The sequence below is a fragment of the Chlamydotis macqueenii genome, chromosome 5 (genome assembly GCF_036417535.1).
Source record: "Chlamydotis macqueenii isolate bChlMac1 chromosome 5, bChlMac1.mat, whole genome shotgun sequence".
Taxonomy (NCBI): Eukaryota; Metazoa; Chordata; class Aves; order Otidiformes; family Otididae; genus Chlamydotis; species Chlamydotis macqueenii.
In genome coordinates this window covers 62,357,428-62,381,164 of record NC_141560.1, presented here as the reverse complement: position 1 = coordinate 62,381,164, position 23,737 = coordinate 62,357,428, and the positions used below count along the sequence as shown (strand labels likewise).

The 23,737-nt window shown below is 40.2% G+C and overlaps 2 protein-coding genes across 2 annotated transcripts in view; one reads left to right on the top strand and one right to left on the bottom strand.

The window, feature by feature from the left end:
* The window catches only part of PPFIBP2 (PPFIB scaffold protein 2), a 111,228-nt gene extending 98,589 nt beyond the window's left edge, over positions 1–12,639 (top strand). Inside the window, exons 19-29 of the mRNA XM_086749034.1 lie at positions 1,418–1,556; positions 2,235–2,363; positions 2,938–3,088; positions 3,263–3,374; positions 3,906–3,994; positions 4,939–5,061; positions 5,734–5,859; positions 6,675–6,863; positions 7,271–7,441; positions 9,028–9,093; positions 9,792–12,639. Of these exons, the coding sequence (XP_086605160.1) occupies positions 1,418–1,556; positions 2,235–2,363; positions 2,938–3,088; positions 3,263–3,374; positions 3,906–3,994; positions 4,939–5,061; positions 5,734–5,859; positions 6,675–6,863; positions 7,271–7,441; positions 9,028–9,093; positions 9,792–9,863 (1,367 nt within the window). The 3' untranslated portion in view covers positions 9,864–12,639. The remainder of the gene's footprint in view (positions 1–1,417; positions 1,557–2,234; positions 2,364–2,937; positions 3,089–3,262; positions 3,375–3,905; positions 3,995–4,938; positions 5,062–5,733; positions 5,860–6,674; positions 6,864–7,270; positions 7,442–9,027; positions 9,094–9,791) is intronic.
* On the bottom strand, positions 10,122–22,457 carry CYB5R2 (cytochrome b5 reductase 2). Its single transcript, XM_086749033.1, has 9 exons — positions 22,336–22,457; positions 22,113–22,259; positions 21,265–21,337; positions 19,361–19,467; positions 18,165–18,294; positions 16,610–16,693; positions 15,967–16,052; positions 15,149–15,248; positions 10,122–13,278 (listed from the first exon to the last, which is right to left on the bottom strand). The coding sequence occupies exons 1-9, from the start codon at positions 22,348–22,350 to the stop codon at positions 13,106–13,108; spliced, it is 915 nt and encodes a 304-aa protein (XP_086605159.1). The 5' UTR covers positions 22,351–22,457; the 3' UTR covers positions 10,122–13,105.
* Positions 22,458–23,737: the final 1,280 nt, after the last annotated feature.

The following is a 23,737-nucleotide window of genomic DNA, read 5'->3' as shown; positions in this document are numbered from 1 at the left end:
TTTATTGACAAAACTATTACAGTGAGGCACAGAACGAGGTATTTGCCAAGGACTGAAGAGCTTGGGGGCTCAGGGAGAAGAGTATCCCTTGCAATGCTGAAGTGTTCCTACACTTTAAAAGTTGCGGTGGGGTTTTTTGTTTGTGGTTTTAAGGCCTCATTGTCCTAAAAGCTGCTAGGGTTCTGTAGTTTTCAATAGGTTATGGGTTGTTTAGGGGTTTTTTTTTTTGTTTTTTTGGTTTTTTTTTGAGTTTTTCTGCGATTGGAACATTGTAGGCAATGCTAAAGACGTGCTCTTATGTCTTTGACCGCAGGATTATCCAAGGATGGGTGATCTTGTAAAGGAAAACATTATTTTTCTAGAAACGACCAATGACTCCTAAATACACTGAATTAACAATTTTTTTTTTAATGCAGGTTGGTGTGTTTCATGCATGTGCAGTAAACTTATTACACCTCCAGTTTTGTTTGTTTCAGAGGAATTAGATGTGATCTTAGACATTGCTTCATTTCAGATGTTTTGCAGGCTTTTTGGAGCTCTGTAGTATATGCTTAATGTGTTAAAATTGTCTAAGAACAGTTAAAAAAAAAAACCCATAACACATAAATGATCATCCCTATCTGTTTAACATGAGATGTACAGAATTCTTGGGGCTTGTGCCCCAATGCATATTCACTTTCATGTCAAGCATAACTGCTTCTTTTCTTTTTGTTTCTGCTTTTAATGCTTAGCTTACTACTTTGCTCTTCTGTAACTTTATTTTGCTGGTGTTTTACATCTTCTTTGCTTCTTCATCTGGCTTTCTGCTTCTTGGGATGACTGAAGATCGCATCAGGAGTGTCAGTGCACCAGTGCTAGGTACTGTATCCAAATAAGATGCAACTTTAACGTGAATTTTGCTGCTTATTTTTTTCCTTTCCTTTTCCCCTCCTTTTCTTTTCTCCATGAAATACTAATACCAAGTGGGCCATCCAGACTGAATTCCTTAAATGCAGTACTGAAATGAAGTAACAGCTTTTTGCTGTATGGCATTTGGATGGGACTTTTTTTAAGATACTTATTCCTTGTTTCATTCTGTTTTCACTGAAGTCAACAGAAAAATTCCCACTGATTTTGATGAAGGAGTTTTGGTATTAAGTATAGGCAAGAGTCTGAAGACCTTTAATTAAAATAATGTATATAAATACAAGTGACTGAGATAATACTATGTTGTCCAATGTTTTATTGTTTTCTTTTTTTTTGTATCAAATGTACAGCTACTATCTTTTCACCTTCTGAGCATAGTTTTTTTTAATACAAGAACAAATTTATAGATATATTTACTTTATAATTATGTTTACATTTAAACATTATTTTCCCAGATAACAACTTTGTTACGAATTGGTATAAAATGTGACTATTACTGTTCTTAACTTAGGAGAAACAGAAAACGTGGATGGTACAGTAGTCTCGGATGACCTTTCACCTCTTTCTTCGGGCACAGATTCAGGTCCACAATCTCCATTGTCTCCAGAAAACAGAAAGAATCCAAAAGGGATCAAGAAAATCTGGGGAAAGTAAGGTCTTTTTTTTTCTTCTTTTTTTTTTTTCTTGTTTCCTGTCAAAGCATTTCAGCTGAGAATGAATCTAGTTCTCAGCAAAAGCTACACTACCTACAGCAAGAATAAAGTAAAATTCAGGAAAAGGAGAGAAAGCAGCTCTGTGATTGTACAGGTGTGTCTGTGTACACATGGGTGTAGAAATACGGCTGGTAGTGTTCATAGTGTCATGCTGTTGGAAGAAATAGTACGCTGCTGTCTTATTATAACGCCAAAACTTTAGAATGCAAAGTTTCATTAGCTATGAAAAAACAAATGATAGGAAGTTGTTCATTACAGAAGTTATCAGGTAAAAAATGAGAGAAAACAGAAAAAAAAAAACACCAAAAAGCAGAGGGACTGAGTCTTATTGTGTTTGCTTTGCCTGCTTCAGAACAGCAGACTTACAAGTCTGGCCTCTGGTGTGGATTATTATGTGGGCTGAAGGGTTATCCCTGCTCTGCAGAGCTTTTTTCTTTCCTCAGAGTTAGGTCTAGACAGTGTTTGCCTGGAACTTCTTCAGCTACCACTTGAATTATACATTTGTGGTTTACAGGAAGATTAATACAGCTTCTAGTTGTCATTATAGTTTCCATATGAAACAAGTGTTATCTGTTGCAAGCTAATGGTACTATCTTGGCACTCTTGTCTTGAAAGAATAAGAAGAACTCAGTCAGGTAACTTCCCTGCAGACGACCTGGGTTTGGCAGAGTTTCGAAGAGGTGGTCTCCGTGCAACAGCCGGACCTCGGTTATCCAGATCAAAGGACACCAAAGGCCAGAAAAGGTAATGGTTCCTTCTTTACCTTGCACAGTATATTATGCAGTACTGTTAAATTTGCCAAACCCTCCTCTTCGAAATACATTTTTTCCAGCACCCTTCATTATACATGGAATTCCACAACAAATGGAAAGAACTTCTCTCGTAGAAAATGCAGCCTCAGTAGCTCACCTGTCTGCACTCGTTATACTGCAGGCTGCAGCACTAGCTGTTTGGTGGAGTGTCAAAAATTTCACCTTGTTAAAAAAGAATAAAACTTACCATCACCTCCAGTGGGAATATCTGCAAAGTGATGAGACTTCAGCCATTCCCCTTTTCCTCTTTTTAAACAGAAAACGGGAAATTCTTATTCATTCCACTCCACCCAGTAACTGTTCACAAGTTAGGCTGGACAGCCACATTAACAGGACGCTACTCTGACGGCATGTACTGCAAGGATAGCTGTTGGCTTTTGTTATTGCGTGGAACAAAGCAGACTAATACATAGGCTGTAATACTGCCTCTGGCACACAATGAGCTTTCTGATAATAACTGTAATTCATTCCTTTTAGATTTTTCAAACTTTTATTGTACTTTTCAGTGACTACAATGCTCCGTTTGCTCAGTGGAGCACTGAAAGAGTTTGTAACTGGCTCGAGGACTTTGGTCTTGGTCAGTATGTCATTTTTGCACGCCAGTGGGTGACTTCAGGCCATACGCTGTTAACTGCAACACCTCAGGACATGGAAAAGGTAATAATCTGTAACTGTTTCTCTCAAGCAACCATACATGTTGATTCTGTATGACTAGGTGCCTTGAAACAATTAGCAGATCTGCCTTTCTGAAATATGTAGTATCATTTTTGTAGAGACCTAACGAGATTAAAAGAGGCAAGGCAAACTATTTGATAACAGTTATTGTTGCAGGAAATGGGAATAAAACATCCATTGCACAGGAAGAAATTAGTTTTGGCCATTAAATCAATAAACACAAAACAAGATGAGAAGTCTGCACAACTCGATCATATCTGGGTGACACGTAAGTGTTTGAACTGTCATGGAATTGTTTGGGAAGGAATTTCCCCCACCCCTATGGATGGGCTGCCTGATATATGTTTGTTAAAGCAATTACCAAACATCTTTCTAAGAGCACTTAGTTTTAGCATAGTAAATTTTTCCACAGAATGAGGAAAAATTTTGTGGGTTTTTTGTGTTGTTCTTGACATCCGAATATACAGCTATACAGTATGATCTTCCAAGGGGAGCTCTGTCATTCAGATTGCAGGGAGGTAAGGACGGGGAGGAGGGCTCAATTTAGCAAGAGCTATATTATGCTGCAGAAGGTATGTGCTCAGTCACACATTGTATGTCAAATACCGCAGAGGCAGTATGGACAAAGCTGTTTGGTGGGAATTGCTTTTAGGTTTCTGGTAAGAGGCTGTCCTTGGGAAAGGTGAATAAGTAGAATGAGCTACCTGAATGCCTCAGAAGCAGACAGTTCAGTCAAGAAGGGGAGAGGGGCTTCCTTGTCACTGATCTTGATGTGGCTACACCACTGATGTATCTGCAGGATGGCTTGATGATATTGGTTTACCTCAGTACAAAGACCAGTTCCATGAATCCAGAGTTGACGGGAGAATGTTGCAGTACTTAACTGTGGTAAGCTTAAATCCTTTTTCCTCAGTTTAACCACATTTAACTTCAGAATGAGCAAAGAAATTCACAATTTTCCTTTGGATGTGAGCAGTTAAAGAATTTTTTGCAAGACAGAAATAGTGTCAGTAGTAACTAGTGTAGTTTAGTCCATGATTACTATTCCTAAGGTACATAAAATAAGTCATAGGATATGTTACAGCTGACTTCTGCAAAGTGTTTCTTTCAGTATCATATAGCACACCACGATTAAAGGTCAAATGATGTATTTTGCATGCAGCCTCTGGAGTGTGTTGTTCTCCACGCCAAGTTAGCAACAATACTCGTAAGCTAAAGATAAGCAGCAAATGCAGTAATTTGTACAGCTCGGACCACATTAGCAGCAAACCATGCACTACATATAGCTACTGTGTTTTCTTACAGTTTCCTTGTCCAGGTTTGGATAATTAAGTATTTGTCCTTGTTAACTGTGCTATGAAAAAAAAATGCCTCATTTAGCTGTTAGCAAAAGTACAGCCTTGCCTAGGCTGCTTAAGGAGCCTTTGTTACAGGAGCATGGTCCCTGCTGTTCCGAGGTTAGGTGTGTGTTGCTAACTGCAGTGATCCTTTAAGATCAGGCAGATCCACAGCAGGATCTTAGCCCTATCAGAAACAAGCCAAGTATTGTAAAACTGTCCATGAGCTGGGATTTTATTTAATAGGCTACAAGCTGTCCTTCATTTTTTTTAGTCAGGTCTTGCTATGGTGCAGTGTTTAAAGAAAACCCAAAAAAGAAGCAACAAACACCCAAAACCTCCGCCCTAAAAAACCCTCTTTAAAATATAAATTTTTATCTAAACCATGTTTACTGTGGGTTATATAAAACGTAGCAAACTTAAAATCTTTCTTCCTGGGGAAAGTGCCTCTTTTGATACGTATTCTGTGCTACTTAAAGGCTCTCTCCTTCACAGAATGACCTCCTCTTTCTGAAAGTCACCAGTCAGCTGCATCATCTGAGTATTAAATGTGCCATTCATGTGCTGCACGTCAACGGTTTTAACCCCCATTGTCTACGCAGGAGACCAGTTGAGGAGGTAAAAGAATGTTTAAATAAATTAATTTAAAGATGCACTAATTACCTGATTCCTGCCAAAGGGTATAGAAAGTTAGCAGTGTGCAATGATACCTTAATCACTGCTGCTAGGGAATTGCATCTAAAGCAGTAGTTATGCTGGTTTCCAGCTATGGAATGTAACATGTTCTCACTCATAACAAAAAAAAATCTGCTCAGTCCATAAGTGCCTGAGCCACTTATTAGTTGAATCTCATGCACTTCCCTTTAGAAATTATTTGCTTAGTTTAAGTAAATTAATTGAAATTCCGAGAGAATGATTTGGAATGTTTTTTTCTTTGCCTGTCCTGATTTTTAACTCTCAAAGACTGTAAGGTTTTTGCCTTACGTGGTCAGCATAGCTTGTTCTTTTAGTATTAAATACCGTTCTCAAAATGCTCCCTCTTTTACACTCAGCATCTGTAGTTTCTATTGTTTTAGTACTTGGTGCAATGTATGGGGTTTCATCTGTACTAGAATATGCCTGCCATCCTGTCAGGGAATGTTTGAAAGAGGCCTCAAACAGAAACAATACCTTAGAATCAGGGAAAAAATACTCTGAGGAAGAGGAGGAATGGAGCTGAGGATATATATTGTGAACGTGCAGTGACAATGCAGGCTATGCTGTCATCATCTTTTCTGGTTACTTCAACAGAATAACGTTTCACCTTCTGAAGTGGTTCAGTGGTCCAATCACAGAGTGATGGAATGGCTCAGATCAGTCGATCTGGCAGAATATGCACCAAACCTTCGAGGAAGTGGAGTACACGGTGGCCTGATTGTAAGAATTCTTTTTAACATTTTACTACATATCTACTAAAAATTGACCGACTGTAATAGAGAACATCTTTTATCTGGTGTTTGTCAAGCAGGAGGAAAAAAATACTGACATTTGCAATATGACAGCATAATCAGGCCTCTTTATCTGATGCATGCATCTTACTTTTACAAAGGAAAACTAAAATAAAAAAGGAACTGCTATTTTTTATATTCAAAGCTGAGCTGTGCACGAGTGTTTAACAGCAGTACGTAAAAATAAAAAACACTGTACCAAGGGAAAATTACTTACTGATACGGCATTAATGAGTGTTTCTTTGAGTGCTTTTAATAGAATTCTGAGCCAAGGTAAATAACTGCTCTGAACTTGCAGCAGTCTTGCCAGCAATCAGGAATGACATTTTTTTAATTTGAAACATTCAGAATTATTTGCAGGTTAGTGAAGTCAGTTCTGAAATAGTGTGATTCTAGTGCCGTAGAATTTTTGCAAAAAGAAAATAGAAAAAATTTTGCTAAGATTATGTTTATGCTCTCAGTTACAGCTGTAAAAGTAGAGCAGAAAATTATGAAAACAGATTTATTCAAACAAATGTAAGGTTTGACGATAAATAGAATTAAGTATTTGCCTGATCACGCTCTGCATTTCTTAGTGCCTACTTTCATCTATTTCCCATTGCAACTCTAGTGAGTTAGTTATAAAAGGTCTAATGTAGATAGATAGCTTTGTAAGAATGAGAAGTCCCTCTGAAAAGTACTGTAATGCTTTACTATTACAAATATTTAACCATTTAAAAATAAATATTCTGCTGTTTTTAATAGATTCTCGAGCCTCGCTTCAATGGTGACACACTAGCAATGCTGCTGAATATTCCACCTCAAAAGACCCTGCTGCGACGCCACCTAACAACCAATTTTAATGTATTAATTGGACCAGAGGCACAACAAGAAAAAAGAGACATAATGGAGTTGACAGCATACACCCCTCTGACCACCACTGCCAAAGTTCGAGTATGTACTGCTTTCAAAAAGGAGATATTTCAGAATTTCAGACTTCCTCTCCCCTGTCTTAGAAAACAAACAAATAAGGGACAAACATGGGCAGGGAGAGGTCAGTTCTAGAATGAGTGTTACATTTTCTATAATCTCTAGATACCAAAGCATTTGATTTGTATCTGTTTAAGTCAGCTTCTGAAATAAGCACGCAATCCCTTCTGTCTTTGCTTAGAAGGAATGCTGTCTAAATGTATTTAAAATCAACTCTAACTCCCAATCTGAAAACAACAAAATGCATTTAGTTAAGAATGTACGTACTGTAAGGACTAGGGTATAGCATTACATCAAAAAGGAGAGGTTTTTTAATGCTTAAAGGACAACTGTATTTTTCTTATTTAAAAGTTGTTGTCTTCTTATTTTAGCCAAAGAAACTTGGATTTTCACATTTTGGAAACTTAAGAAAAAAGAAATTTGATGAATCAACGGACTACATTTGTCCTATGGATACAAACCCAGCTGCTACGAATGGTACTCAGAAAAACTATGGTGGATACAAAGGACTTAGTCCACTCACTGATAAGGAACTGGATCAGGTGGGACAGACAGACTGATGCCGTTGTCATCTCATCCTCTCCATGCATTCCAAAGCTTGCAAATAACCAAATGTTAGCATGTAGCAAATACCGCATGAACTCATTGAGAAAGTATTGGCTATGGACACTGGAAAGTTCTGTACTAAAAATGTCAGGTTCATTTTTTTAATCAACATCATAATAAACTCATCCGTCTTCAAGCCCTTTTTCAGGAATATAACACCTTTACACTATGAAGATCGATGTATATTGACAATTAAGGTGGAGGTTGCAGTAAACACAAGACTTCTGTACTTCTAGCTTTCATAATCTCAGTATGGCACGCTACTTTTTGTCATTATCTTTATGGGTGTTTTTTAATGTAATAAATTTATTTGGACTAATTTGTACAAAGCTATCAAGTTATATATTAAAGTACAACTGGATTGTATATTTTTAACAGACATTAATCAAAGAATACAACTGAATTTTCTTTCATTATGTACAGTGGGGAGTAGTTATGCTTAGTATATGTGAAAACAATGCATCAGGAATGAGCAAAATTATTAATAAACCAATACTTAAATAATTCACTTTTGTTATGGAGTAGTGAACTTGTGAATGAAGCAGTGTCTAGACATCATACAGACAAATGATGAAGATTAAAACTATCAAATTTTATTCAACTTTGCTGTTGTGTAAGGGATGTAAACCCTGAAAAATGGAGCTCTTGGAGGCTTGTGTGAACTTTGGCAACACACAAGAGCCAGACAGAGGAAGCTGTGGTAAACTGTACTATCTTCAGTGACCTTAGTGAGATAAAACATTTTAAGCCTAATAAGAGAATGGCCACAAAATTGAAAAGACTAACTGTGAAAGTAATTTTTTTTTTTCATTTGCATGGTTTACTGCATCTAACATCTCATTTGTGTTCATTATCTAACCAATCTTTTCAATGTACACCTTAGCAAAAAAGGTACTGGTCCTAAGCAGGGACAGTGCCAAATCCTGACAACAATTTAGGGTGGATGTCCACTTGCACACTTATGAGTTGCAAGTGAATGCATTGACTCTGAGCCAACAGCTTACGCTATGCAGCTGTTCAAGCATTACAAAAATACAGGATTTTTCTCTAGGAGCATGGTCTTTCAATTATTAATAACTTCTGAGCATGTGGTCATGCAGTGAAATCTCAGTGCCCTAGAATTGATCACCTTTTTATCTAAGAAGAGGTAGGACTGTATCATGAAGGACTCCTACTCCTTGCCTGTGGAAGATGACTACCGGAAGTATAATGAGTGTTACACTGGCAGGAAAATACTACTCTTCACTGATAATAACAGTTAAGCTTTTTATTTTCTTGTGTGAATTACAGCTGAAGCTTGACGGAATCGATCTTTCTTAATCAGGATTCACTCCTCTATTGTTAAATGCGTTTTCACATACCTTACAGGACGGAGGCATTTTTGTTCATGTGCAGAAATTGGAGCTTTTAAACTTATCATAACTTCATTTGTCCAGGCACAGATACCTCCCAAAGATGCATGTAGAGTGAATAAAATTGCACATACTGTCTGATTTGAACTAGTTCCTGAATACTTTTACAGATGGAACATTCCGAAGGAACAGTAATGCAAATAGGGGCTCTATCTCAAGGCATAAGCCATCTCACGGTATGTACTGATTTCTCTCTTGTTTTAAAGTCACAAATGTATTCTGCTAGAATTTGGTGAAAGTTGGTCATTGCTGGTGGCAGTTACGTGTCAGTGGGTCACTGTTCTTGTTAAATACCTCTTTATAGCCTGGTTGCACATTCACAGTCCAAAAAAGCCCCCATTTTTAAATGACAATAGAAATTAAGTTTCATTTAGGCCTATTGTAAGTTTTCGTGAATTCTGCTATCTCTTTGACCCAATGACAGATATTCATCCTCTTAAATAAAAACAATTCTTCAAAGATTTTGCAAGTAGTCACCATCAAATGCCTCAGTCACAGCAAAGTCTAACAAAGAGGTACAGACTTGAAAATTTACATGAGCTAAAACTCCACAGAAAACAACTACAGGAAAAAAAAAAATCACTATTAATTCCTGACTCCGTAGCAGCAAGTTTAAAAATATATAGATAGAAGTTGACTGAAAGGTATAGTGAAGAATTGTGTATCATAGTTGAGCCACATGCCACACACAAAATCTCTGTAAGAATTTCCTCAAGCAAATAATAGTTTATTTGAAGCTGCATTCAAGAAATTCCTTTTAATTTTATGTGGCTCTAACCCCCTCTGTCGTGAATCTGATCTCATTACAGTTGATTTCTTTAACTGCAGGCCCCTGACTGAACAGGCTTACTTGTTCATATCTTGTTTTTTTCAGACGATGTTAAGCCAAGATGAGATGCTGAATGACAGCAGATTTTTAACACCTACCTTTGAAGACTGGAGATGATGTTTCAGCATGACCAAGAACACTAATAATACCTCATGCCTGTCCAGCGGGGTGGACAGAAGCTTGCTGCCGTGATGCAGAAAAGCTTTACCTCTTTTCTGGCAATGAGACTTACCACATAGCATTTACTATTGTCAGCGTAGCGATGCACTACAGGTAATTCTCCTCCACACTATTTTCCACACTATGTAATGTGAAGCAGGTGTTGAGAGAGAAGTGGTACTCCTACCCAGAGTCCAGAAAGCCAAGACTGGCAAGGTGTTTTATCCTTTTATTCAGTCATATTTTACATGGTATGTTTATGTACTGTTATGTGAAATAGCTTTTGTAATTTTTTTATGTTTATAATTAACTTGTAATGCAGGAATCATTGATTTTCTATACTAGCACATGGATGAATCAGAACCACCTAGAAATTCAGATGGATGCTGGTGAGTGCAGTGGCAATGGTTCACAACCTACTACTGCAATCTTGCCAGATACTGCTTCCCATAAAAGGATTTTAATCTTTCATCCCTCTCACTCGCACATGTCCTGCCCTCTTTTTCTTTAAGTGCAGTGTAGAATGGGAAGAATGGAACGTAATGCTATCCATCAAGCCCTTGCTTTTATCAGGATGACAATCAAGATGGCATGGTCACAGGTCGTTTCCTAATTCAAAAGGAGGCTGAACAACTGTAGCGGGAAATGTAACTTCGAGACTTCCAGAAAAACTGATGGACTCAACAGCTGGTGCTTCATTTGAAGTGATTTTTTTTTTTTTTATTGTGTGATTTTTTTTTACATGTGCACAAAGATGTTCACTCTCAAGGAAAAATCAACATTTAACTAATATAACTTTAAGAATGGTTTTCGCTGTGCTCCTTAGGGTAAGCGCAACAGGATTTCCAGCATGATCCATTGTTTGGTTTTAAACAACAGTTCTTTAACTTAAACTATTGGGTGGACTCTTTCTGTACACTGACATTTTGTCTGGATTGGCTAGTACTGACATACATGTGCAAGCATCAGGATGCTCATCAGCCTTCTGAGTAGGCGGAATGGTTCAGAGGTTTCTGAGCCCTGTACCTGGTTGGTCTGAAACACAGCACAGGCTCTCAGGAAGATGGGGATGGTAATAAGCCTATTTTCTTTCCATAGCTACACCTAATTAAACATATGGCTGCAAACAGCCCTGAGGACTGGAGACTGCAGTAAAAACACTTCTGCAATAGTTGCATGAGAACTGGTGGTGATGTAAACAATATTGCTTGTCACTTTCAGTTCTTTCTTCATTCCAGCTAGTGTTAGATTTTTCATAGAATATTTAGCAATAGGAGACAAACATTATTCTTCTGTGATGTGTAAAATGTGACTAAGGAGCATCAGGCAAGTACCATAATAAAACAAATGGTTTTTTTTCTTTAAAACACTTGACAAAATAGACTTGTTGCTATTCTGTGCTGTATGGTCAGATTTTAAAGCTAAACACATGACTTTGTTGTCCACGTTGTAAAACTACAGCAAATTTTTTTCAGTCATTGAACAATGAAGTCACAATGGAATGAGAAGTCAGTCTACACATCAGCAAACTGAAAATGCTTAATAAAAGGCAGTAAAGGTATCAGTCAAGTACATCTCTAATTTGGCAATGCCATCAACACTAGTGACCAGATCATGTACTATGGGCATTTGAAATACCTTTTGTCAGGTTAATTAGCCAGCAGGCTTATTACAGCACAACAAATAGGATGAGCTGCTCCAACAGAGGCAGCCTTAATATCACAGGCTGAAAGAGTTGGGGCTGTTCAGCCTGGAGAAGAGGAGGCTCTGGGGAGACCTTCCAGTACCTAAATGGGGCCTCTACAGGAACAAGGAGGAGAAACTCTTCAGTCAGGCCTGTTGTGAAAGGAGGAGGAGTAATGGTTTCAAAATAGAAGGAGGTAGATTCACATTAGATATTAGGAAAAATTTTTTACACTGAGAGTGGTGGAACACAGGAACAGGTTGCCCAGAGAGGTGGTGGATGCCCCATCCCTGGAAGGCCAGGTTGGACGGGGCTCTGAGCAACCTGATCTGGTTGGAGATGTCCCTGCTCCTTGCAGGGGGGTTGGACTAGATGGCCTTTGAAGGTCCCTTCCAACCCTAACCATTCTATGATTCTCTGATTTTCAGATTTCTTTTCATGGTGTATTTATAACTCAGTGTGGTGTTGTGCTAACTTGGCTGTGAATAGTCAATCTACAAAACTATTGATTTTTTCTTAATATATCTAGAGTAAGAAATCCTAATTAGCATAACATAGGCATAAATGCTTATTTTTTTTTTTACTGTTAAGAATAAATTCTGAATGTTCCTCCATCTCTTGCTGACTGTGGATTGATTCTCACACAAATAAGTGTGGTTGATCTCTTAGCTTACAATAGAAGTAAAAAGCCGTGTTTTCTCTTAAGCAAAGGAAATTTCTGAAACTACCAAAAGAGCAAGCTCTACACTTAGAGAATGACATTAATATGATGTAACACCACTGGATAGTTATGTCTGTGTATGCAGCCCGGAGCTTCCATATGCAGTTGGCAGTGGTTGTTTAGTTAAGGCTGTTGGAAAAAAGCATGAAGTTATGTAATCCTCCTGAATAAATTTCACACTAGTGAGAATTTCTGTTACAGTAATAAGCAATTTGCATGTTACCCAAATGCTGCTCAGACACTTTTCAATAGCATACTGTGACTTCTTGCTTAGTTCCTAGTAAAGGGCTGTAAAATAGCATTTAATTAAAAGAAAAAACAAAAACAAACCAACAACAAAACAACCAATAAAAAAGCCAAAACTGTTCTTTGCACTTTCCTTCCCCAGGACGCACTAAATGAATTACCTGTAAAACACAGTCAAATAATTCTAGTCCAGTTTTATAGCCCTCTCCCACATTCCATACCCATGTTAACAAACAAGTGGTTTAATCTCTGTCCTACCTCTCCGATTACACTCAGTTGTTGTTTTTCCTCAGAATTAACATTTAATACTAATTTAAAAAGTTAGTCCAAGTTACTTCCACACAATTCAAGGTGATCTCTCAACTTCTTAGTATTAAAACACACAAAGGTAATTATGAATTATAAACCACAGAAATTACATTAAGCAGTTAAAAATACACACACAAAAAGAAATACTGCACAGTTACATATCAGTTGTTCCTGTAGAAAAATATGCAGTACTTTGTTTACTTACAAAAAGGAATCAGATGACATCAGGTAAGAAATGTGTTAATAAGAAAAGGTACTGCTCTTGGGATAGCCGAGTTTGTCCAGGTTGGGCTGACAGGCAAACTGAATCATAGGTGGTGGCCCACACATGAGAATGAGTGTCTCGCTGCCAGGGGAAGGGAGGTGGGTTTTAATCATGTCTGCAGTGATGAAGCCAGAACTGTACTTCCAATCTGAAACAAAGACATTAAACTACTAGTTTGAATCTCTGTGCAGTCTGAAGCCTTTTTAAACTGGGTATGCTGATTTTTCAGCTGCTTTGTGAGTACAACAAAGTTTGCCACCATCACTGCAAGCCAAGTGAAGGTTAAATCTCTCACTGAGCTCAAACCTAGTGGTCCCCTTCATAGGGACAACAAGCATGTGTATAACAAGGATCTGGTTAACAAGACATGAAAGCCTGGGAATAAATTATAGATTTAAAAGAAATCAGACGGCAGGCAAGAATAAACAGGAAGAGTCAATCAGCTTCTCCAGTGAAACAAGGTCACCCAGCAGGGGTTGTGCAGAGAGAGGTATTGCGACCTGTACCATCCAACACATTAAAAAAAACAAAAAAAAAAACAAAAAAAAAAACAAACAACAACAAAAACCTGGACAAGAGATTGAGTGGTGAGGCGACAAAGTGTGATGATGACAAAAGTTCTGTTCTGTAGTTAAATGATGAGAGAGAAAAGAAAAAAGGTCAAAGAAATGCTAAATTATTTCAAGCATTAATATTACTGAATGCAACTGCCATTGAAAGTGAACCAAGCAGGAAAAAAGAATCCTGCCTTCACATATAAAAATATGTGCTTTAAGCTCATTTATCACGAGCAGGATATTGGGGTTATGGAAACAGCAGCAGTGAAAAGGCGTATGAAATATTAAGAAGTATTGGGAAAGGAAAAGGGAACACCACATCAAATTAAAATACAGAGCTCGCCTGCATCTTGACTACTGCTTTTCAGTTCTGATCTGCTCAGCTCAACAAAGGACACAGTAGAGCTGGAAAAGGTTGAGAGAACAAGGATGAGCAAAGGTATGTAACCACTGCTACGTGGGGAATACCCGCAATCCTCAGGACAGAAGAGATGGGGCAGCAGGGGTGATTGATAGATGTCTGTATAATTAGTACCATGAAGACCTATTCACGCTCTCCTCCAGCACAAGAATTAAGAGGCACATGCAAACCAGAGGAAGCTGTTCTTCACACAAAAGTGCTAATCCTATGGAACCACTAACAGACTGCCATAAAGCTCACACAAGCTCCAAAGGAGACGCAGTAAGTTCATACAAAAGTGGTTCACTGAGATTTACTGTATCTGAAGAGACACAGTTGGCTCAGAACTGAGAAATACTTAAGACTGAAAGAGTATCAAGGCCCGCTGATCACTCTTCTCTGGCCATCCACTCATGGCTATTGCTGACAACAGGTACAGAACTTTGACCTGACTCAGTTTGGCTCTTAGGCCTGTTAAATAAAAGCTTACCACTTACAACATCAGCAAACATGAATACTCAAGTTACAAAGGAGATTTAGCGGAGTTCAACCTCTCCCTCCATTTCTAATTGAGTGCTACATCAGCCTAGTTAATGCCTTAATCTATACACGTGGCAGCTCTGTTTCACCAGAATCTAATCTAGAGCTGCTGCGAAACAAGATGTGCATGTATTATTTACAGGCATTAAGCAATTTACTGCCAACAAAATGCTAACATAACCTGATTTGGGAGATAGCCCAAAAGAGTGCTGTAACTTTTGCTCAAAGTGCCCCAAACTGGCACATCCTGAAATATACCAAAAGATCCACTGAGCAACACGCCTGACCCAACAGGAGTCAATTATTAGTTCACACTTTCTAAGGGCCACCTGGTTTAGATCACTATTCAAAAGAGGTGGTGTAGCAAGGCTTGCTTCTGAGGGGCTGGGGGGTCTTTGTTGTTTAAAAGCGTAAGACAAGAAGAACTGATACTCTACGAATGGCCCCTTGAACAACAGTGAAACTCTGATTAGTTGTACAGCGATGAGCAAGGGCATTTCCAGCGTGTACCAATAACTTACCTTGTGGAGGTCTGTCCAGTGTATACCAGAGTGTGAACTGATCAGGGTGCCTCTTAGCAATGTCTTCTAGTTCGGCTCGCAGTAATATATCTTTTTCTGTCTGCAAAATGAGACTGCTGTTTAGCGCCAGACCATCTCAAGATGCCCTCTTACGTGAGCTCATCTGGCATTCAACAAGACAAACGCAACGATAACTCATTCAAACTAAGAAAGTTCCCCCTCCCCTTTACATGATAGGCATGATAGGCTGTTACCAACACAGGCTTCCGTAAATTCAGATTAAGAACAACAAACTATGAGACTTAATAGCCACCTAAACACTGTCTTAAAGATGGTAATTTGAACAACTTTTAAATCCAGGCTAAAATCACAATTAGCTGGCGTTGTCTCTGAGCCTGGCAAATACAGCCCTGTACCAGCATGGTGAAGGCTAACTGCAAAAATGGATTAATGGAGCAAAATCCTGTTTCCTTGAAATCAGTGAAGGATAAAAATGAGTGGAAGCATAAGGATCTGTTCACACTATTTATTCTCTAATACAGGAATTAAGGAGTGTAAGTGAAATTAAGATTAAAAACTTTACATAATAACCATTTTCTGCTCCTCCCTGTACTGATAATTTTAAAATGTCCTATTTGAGATAATATTTTCTCATAAATGTTTGGGTGAAAATACAAATCCAAAGACACTAGCGAAGTATGAAACATGTGGAGCAGTATTTTCTCCAGAGGTTAATGTCGCATCAGTTTAAAAAGCTCAGAGGCTAGCAAAAAAAGTAGGCCATTTAAGAAGGAAAACAGACGAGTCTGTATACTCACCTGATTAGCAAAAAGAAGGTAACACTTTGTGGAGTCCTTCGGATCATTTGTGATATGACGGATCAGCTGCAGCATAGGAGTTATTCCTGACAAAACAGAAAGCAGTTAAAAAACGGGTATTTCTTTTCAACCCACATAAGGCTACAGTTTCAATATTAATGCTGCCTTCCTTCAGTCTTCAGAGGGAGCTTCAGGCGTTGCAGAGGGCTACATACCTCTGAATTTCTGACCCATGCCAAATGCACAGGTTGGGGGTTTCTATGATTACAAATCATTTCAAAACAAAAACAAACCCAGAATACTTGTATCTAGGGCTTTCCTCTTCAGCATTCCCTATCACATACAGTAATTTTACCCTCAAGACATTCTCCTAAAATATTTGTTTATCTTTAACACTGAAGGTCAGAGAGATGAAGTGATTCCTCTGAGGCTGCATGTAAATGAAGACTAAAACTCTGACGCTGCTAGCTCCCAGGACTGAGCTCAAGCCTCCAGAAAGCCTCAGTGTAACCAAACACTCACAGAAAGAAATGTAGGTGGAAGTGCTTTGCTACTAAAGTACAGTGTTTGACATCCTCACACATATCCATAAAGACATCTGTCTTCCTCCTCTAGGCATTCCGTATGGTGAGAGTAGTTTTACCTGTTCCTCCAGCTATCATCCCAATGTGCTTTGCAAACTTTTTCTCTGCTTCGGACTTCTTATGAGGCTTGATAAGAAAGTTACCTAGATGAAATATTCAAATATAGGCACATCATTAACTCCCAAACAAACATTGATACAATTTCCATGTGAATAAATTACTATAGCCTACCAATTAATTGGGAGAGATCTTCTGGAAATGCTAAATGGATTCAGCACAGCACTGAGCACAAAGAGTAGAAACCTTTGTCTCTGTAAACTCCAATTCTAGCTTTGAACAACTGATTTACTCCTTTCCTGCTCCTCAACATAATTTATAATGAACTCAAGGATTCCCACATCACTGCTGAGAACACAACTCAGAACTGTGAACGTTAGTGGTAGCTAAAGGTAACCACAGCCTCTGCTACAGAGAAGCAGGTTTCTTAGGCCAGCTTCATCATCCTCACTTATACCATGGATCTAGCCATTTGCGTGTCCACAGTCAATGGAGTTGTATTAAACCAGCATCAAGCAAGAACCCCTGCAAAGATTTGAATCAGGAATGTTGGAGCCTTGCATGCATTTATCAAACACTTTATTACTGCAATTCACTTCCAATTACTGAGATCCCCATGACACTCACAGTCAGCAAGGTGACTGCCTCCTGTAATGAGAAAACCTTGCTGATTTCTGCTCTGCACCCGAGTATACCATTGCTTCAGAACTGCCACAAAAGCAGACAGTTTGTAACTGAATTGAATTGAATCTCCAAGGATGAAGTAAAGCGAAAAGCCCATGAAAAGTATCCTATATGAAAAGCACTTGTCATATTCCAATCTTAAGAGATCTGTAACTAGTAACAAGCTCTCCTAGCTACTACTCTTTATGGCAGCAAAGCAGAGCAGAAAGGAACGTTTGTAAAACATGCATCACTCCTTTCCTCTGAGATATAAAGGATTCAACACTATATTACTCATCATAAAAGCTCAGGAGCCAGAGAAGCGCTGAGCTCTTAACCCTCCGAAGTATGAGTTAAGTGCACAGTCCCTCTCAGTCAAGATCACAGCAAAATCTTTCCCTTGCATCTTGAAAGAGGATTAGTTCTCTGAACTTATTTCCTCCCAGTCAACTCAGACCTAGTTTAATTCTGACATGGAGCTGGCTCTCATTCAGCGGGGTTATTCAGTAACAATCCTGAGATCCTCAGAGGGCATTTTAGACCACAACCTCCCTTGTTTAAGAACCATCTCCCTCCATACATATAGCTACGGTATTATTTCCAGTGCAGTCTTCTGTTACTAATACAATGCGATAGCAATTTTTTCAGATTGAATTATATGGTCCCAGGAGTGAGACAATAACCAGCTATTCCTCACACTAAGTAAACAGAAAGTATTCTCCCATCATATCAACTCTGATAGGCTCTTGGTCAAGACCAAGAAAGGTAGATTTTCTCTTTTCCAATTTTTTTAAAAAAAGAATCTCTACAAAGTTGTCAAGTTTTATAAAATACCTCTGCAAATAACCAGTACAAGTTCCTGCCTTTTGCTCTCCCACCTTCACATCCCAGTACCTGCGCCCTTGTAGACAAGGAGCCCATTTGGCCCTCTGAAGTCAATAATATCTCCAATCTTCAAGTCATCGAGGTACTGGGACATTTTCCCACCTTCTGGAAACTTGGGATTCACATTTTTGTGGTAGACCTATAAAAACAATAATTTGTAGTATATCAATCACTAGCTTTCCTGCGGACAATATTACAAACTTTAGAACACAATACTGCAGGTCTGCAATTTAGCATCCGAGAAAGAAATTGAGACAATTCTTTGCCCTCAGTTATCTGTTGTGCCTTGCAACAGGAAGCAGCCAAAGTAAGTTAAATGCTCTCTTCATGCACACATTGCTATGCGCTCTGCAAACAGCCAGGCTAACAGGACTAGGTGGCAAGCAGATTATGTACTGATGCCCTCATTTCACTGTCCCTCCAGTAAGGACCTTATGTTACCCCATTTATGAAACCGCTCTGTCTGAAATAAATGCACTGCTACATCTTTTCTTTTTAAGACTTTCCCAAATACTTCAGACACGATAGCTCTTTCACCTTGCAAAGCACATAATAAGTAGTTAATAACAATTCACCATCCTTGTAGCATGAAGAACAAAGTGCACAAAAAAAAAAAGGTCAGATTTTAGCCTAAGGACAAACTCTACCATAGAAAAGGATTAGAAAATCCAGAAGTCTTGAGATCAGATCATCCTGCATAAAGGACTTTTCTTCTTTCTGTATCCCATTTTCTTAATCAATAAACCCATAAGCACAATTTCTAACACTTGCAGACGTGTAATTGCAATCTCTGTAGCGACACCAAATATAGCAGTTCTCACTGACTTGTCTTCTACTTACAGCTATTAGCAGTAAGTACGAGTAGCAGCACAGGCAGCTTGAGGGAGAGCAATCACTATTCGCGTATTGCAAAAAAAAAAAACAAACCAAAAACAAACCACTAGGGAAGTTTCTGCAGTACTGCCAAAGAAGTGATTCGCTTCTCCACCTACCCTGCCTCTGCTCTCTCTCAGTGACATACACATCCATGCACATACACAGGATTCAACTTACTATTCAAGGATAATGCGAAATGAGTTGTTTGCCATGCAGTCATCCTATTCAAAAGAAGATCAAACAAAATAAACTCTGTATTTCACCAAAATGAAGTACTTTCCCTCCTTCAAGTAAGCAATTTATCTATATTAAAGGAAACCAAAATTTACCTTTATAATTAAATCAACATAACCTTTTGTCTCATCACTGGAAACTGGGGTATAGGCTCGAATCACCAGATTACCATCGATTTTTGCAGAAAGGTAAACGTGTTGGCCTAGGGAGAAAGAATTACAATCTGATTATTTATTTTTCATCCTCGGTCTCAAACATTTCTCAGGCCTGGAGGACAAGACAAGAGAGAAAATCTGGTATTGTAACCTGTTAAACACAAGCAATGACGGAGAAAATCTTTATGATATAAATGCTGTATAAAAAAAATCTAGTCTCTTATTTTTTCAGCTAGAGTTCCTGGTGCATGAGGTAACTGAGGAAAGTGAGTACATTACAAAATCAAGGATAAGATACCAGGAAAGTAGAAAGTTTATAGTAAAATACTGAGATAGAAAGTCTATTGCTCATTCTCAAGTGCTCTCTGTATTTTGGGATTCTGCTGTTCTCATGTTCATTAATGAAGTAAGGACGCACCGATTCACACAGGCAAAGAAATAAGTATTCTGGCTTAATAGCAACAATCTCTCAGAGCAAAATTCCCAGAGATTCTGCATCAAGATATCAAGAACAACGCCTTGGGCCATATTCCTTCTCCATAACTCCTGCCGCCATAACGCTGCGGCTTCCACAGCACTGGATGTTGCTCTCCACTGCGAGCTCTTTGCCCAACCTAATGCTCCCATAGGCAGAGACAGTTGTTTATTTCTGATGATTAAAAGAACTGAAAGTCCTTACCAAGAGTAGTCTCCTCAGCCAGACAGCACTAACCTAGAGGAGTTGTATGGAAAAAAAAAAAAAAAACAGGGACAGTGCTGGCAGAAAACACTTCTATTTTTACCAAAATGATCTTGGTAAAAAGCAGAAGGCAGGAATTGCCCAGGACGTAATCTGGTCCATAAAGTTTCAGGATCTTATTCCTAAATTCTTAAGTCTGGACAAACATAAGCACTGCAGAGCACATCTCAATTAATTTATCATTTGTCTAGTTAATGTGGACGATTCAATTGCACTTTCCCATACAAGCCAGAAGACAGTTTGGAATAAGACTGCTGCCCTTGACAGGCAGCATGCAAGAAGGATGTGCTCACAGCATGGACTGGGAAAGACCCTGACATTTGCCATACAGCAAGGGAAACTGCAAAACACAGTACAACAACACAAACAAGGCGACATCTGCCACATCTGCAGATCTGAAAGGGAGACTTTCCCCTGCATAGATTACCATTAATTCAAGGTCCAAAGTTCAATGCCATCAGTTTTGCAGGGTACAGGAAAGAAGACTGTGCCAATGCTAATCTGAACTGAACTTCATGCTACAGAAAGAAGACAAAGTTGTACATGTATGCATGTATGTAAATTAAAGGTAAGTGCACGCACAAAAAAACGCTCTGAATATTGCAGCATCTTCTGTATACAGTACCTGTATTTTCCCCTTTGTTCTGCACAGAACAGTTACAAGCTCCCTGGGCAGAAGAGTTGTTCTCTTTCTCATCTACAAGTGTGACTGTATTTGTCAAAAGCATGAGAGCAGCTAACAACAAACTGAGGGCACCAGATGGAAGCAGAATGCAAATAAACATGAAAAAGCTTTGACAGACACCATTCTTGCTTATATCCTGACCGGTGCCGAATTCATCAGACTCAGTTCAGTTTCACTGTTCTTATTCTAAACTACACTACACAATTTAACACAAGCAGAACAAAGCACCCACACAAAAGATCAGAAATACAACCCTTCGGGAAATCTGACATTTCTCTCTCACACAGCAGCATTCAGATGCAGCTTTAACTCCTTGCTTTCCTGAGCATTGAACTCCCAGTCAGAAGTCCAAGAACTACGAGTACAGTTATAAATCCGAAAAACTAGAAACACATGTAATCAAGTGTTTTCAGTACTTACCTACAGGTAATCCTAGTACATGATCTGGTGAAGGTAGCCCAAAACGGAATTTCTTGGTATCATGACTGATTTCCTGAAAAAAAACAAGCAATATCAGAATGAGGTCAACATCACCACTGCTTTGAATTTCAAACTCTACTTAACAAGATAAGCGTTAGCAACCCTGTTCTTTGTTAGCATGCTAGGAAGGGAAGTAGAAATGGCTTTGAAAAATAAAGTTTAAATAGACCAGAAATTTTAGAACCAATGTATTTTCCTCTTTAATTCCACTCGCAGTGACTTTTGCTGTGTGTGCAATTCCTACAGCAACTTTACATCAAGAAAGTCTGGAAGCCTCTGTTGCCCAAGGCCAGTGAGCACACTTCATAATTTGCAGCCAACGATCAGGCAAGACAGGCCGCGCAGAAGCACAGGCTGTTGGCGTTACTTCTCACTGGTGCACACTCGACAGAAATCACGGCAGGAGCACAGCTCTAAACTAGGACTTTAAGCTTACAAAGCAATGAGTCCACTCTCCATCTGAAACAACCGTTACACCGTTGCGTAGGCATAAATGCTTCCAAGAATCCTGCCGTACCCCAGCGAAACACAGCAGCCTGGCTGCGGGTGTCACAGCCGCCCCTCGAGGGCCCTGAGCCTGGGGCAGCCCGCGGCCAACGGCCCCTCAGACCCCTCACCAACGGAACAACCGCCCCTCAGAGCCGCCCAGGCCAACAGATCAACCGCCCCTCAGACCCCCCACGGGCCAACCGACCAACCGGCCCCGCCCCCGACGGGCAGCACAGGGGCCGGCACGACCGCCCGCAGAGCCGGGCCGACGGAGGGGACTCGGACGGGCGCCCGGTCACCTCCTTGTCCAGCAGCCGCAGCGGGTATTTAGCGAGAGGGTCCTGCAAGGTGACGAGGCCGCTGCCCCCCCGCCCTGTCCTCCGGAGCAGCAGCAGCAGCAGGGCGGATGCAGCTACCACGGCGACGGCGATGGCCACGGGGGCGCCCTGTGAGGAGAAGCGCAGGCGGTCAGCGGAACGGCCCGCCACACGGCCCCGCGCCACCTCCCTCCCGGCCCCTCACCGCCAGCGCCTCCATGGCGGCCGCCCGCGCTCGCCAGCCAGCAGCCACCGCTCCACCTGGGCACTCTGCCCGCCCTGCCCCGCCCCGCTACTCCCGCGGGACCGGTCCCGCCTCCGGGTGCCGCCGGGCACGCGTGGGGGCGGGGGATATGGGGCAGAGCATCTCTGAAAGGAGGCGCGTCAGGCCGGCCCCAAACCCGGCTCCTCCCACCAGCCGGGGTGAAACAGGTTACCGAGTGAGGCGAGGCAAATTTCGGAACTCTTGGCGGTTTACCAGCATTGCACGCGTCCTGCGCGCGGATCTCGGTAACAGAGGGGGCTGCGGGGCCGATTTGGACAGCAGGCCCTGCTCCCCTGGAAGGGAGCCCACTGCTTACACCACGGGCGAGCGACCAGACCCACTTCGCACAGAACAGCGGGACAAAACAGCTACAAAATCCGGTTAGGCGGGGCGGACACCCGCTGGCTGTAGTCCTTGTCCTCCCCTGCACTTTCCTACCTCAATTCTCGTTTCCTTCGTGTTCGGCAACAGAAACAGAAAACAGTGATGGGGGAGTTCTGGTCCAGTCCCGGTTTGCCACAGTCTGTCCTGTAAAATAACAAAGCGGGGGGGGGGGGAAGGGAAGAAAGCTGAACTTCAGCGAGCGTGACTGGGGGAATAGAAATTATTTCCTCATTTCTCCCCTATCCTTTTGGCCAAAATTTTACTTTGTGACAAGCAGCATTAACCAAGTATTTAGTATCTATGGTCTTCAAACTGCTTTAAAAAAAAAAAATAAACCCACACAAAAGAGACCAAGTATCATTATTTCCTCTAAAGAGTGCAGGACAGGAGCACACAGTTTGGGACAGACACAAAAGTAAATTAAAAGAAAATACAAGTCCTTGAAGTCCAAGTCCACGCCACAAGTTTCTAAGCAGTTTATATAAAATAAAATCATACCCAATCACACAGACACATCTTTGTCAGAAGAAAACAAATTCATCAACCCTATGGGGAAGGAAGGAACACCAGGAATAATGTCAGTGTGCCAAGCTGTAGATGGTGATGCAAGGAGGAGACAATAAGTTAGGTTTTGGGAATACTTGTATTTTATGTGAGTTGTAAAAAGACTGAAAGAAAAACACATTCAGTCTCCTGTGCTACTGAAGTACTGAATATGGAAGACCAGAGAATTAGCACCCCATGATACACTTTTTTCTTTTTTTTTAATACTAGCTTTTCCTCACCTGACCTCAAAAGCAAGGGAACCACTACCAAAACACTATCTATTACAGCTCCTTTCCTGAAGTAAATTATTTCCTTGCATCAGTGTCACACAGAACCACTGTCCTCAGAGTACTGTGACTGAGCCCAGGACCTCCAGGCTGAATGACCCATTCTCCATGATTAAAAAAAAAAG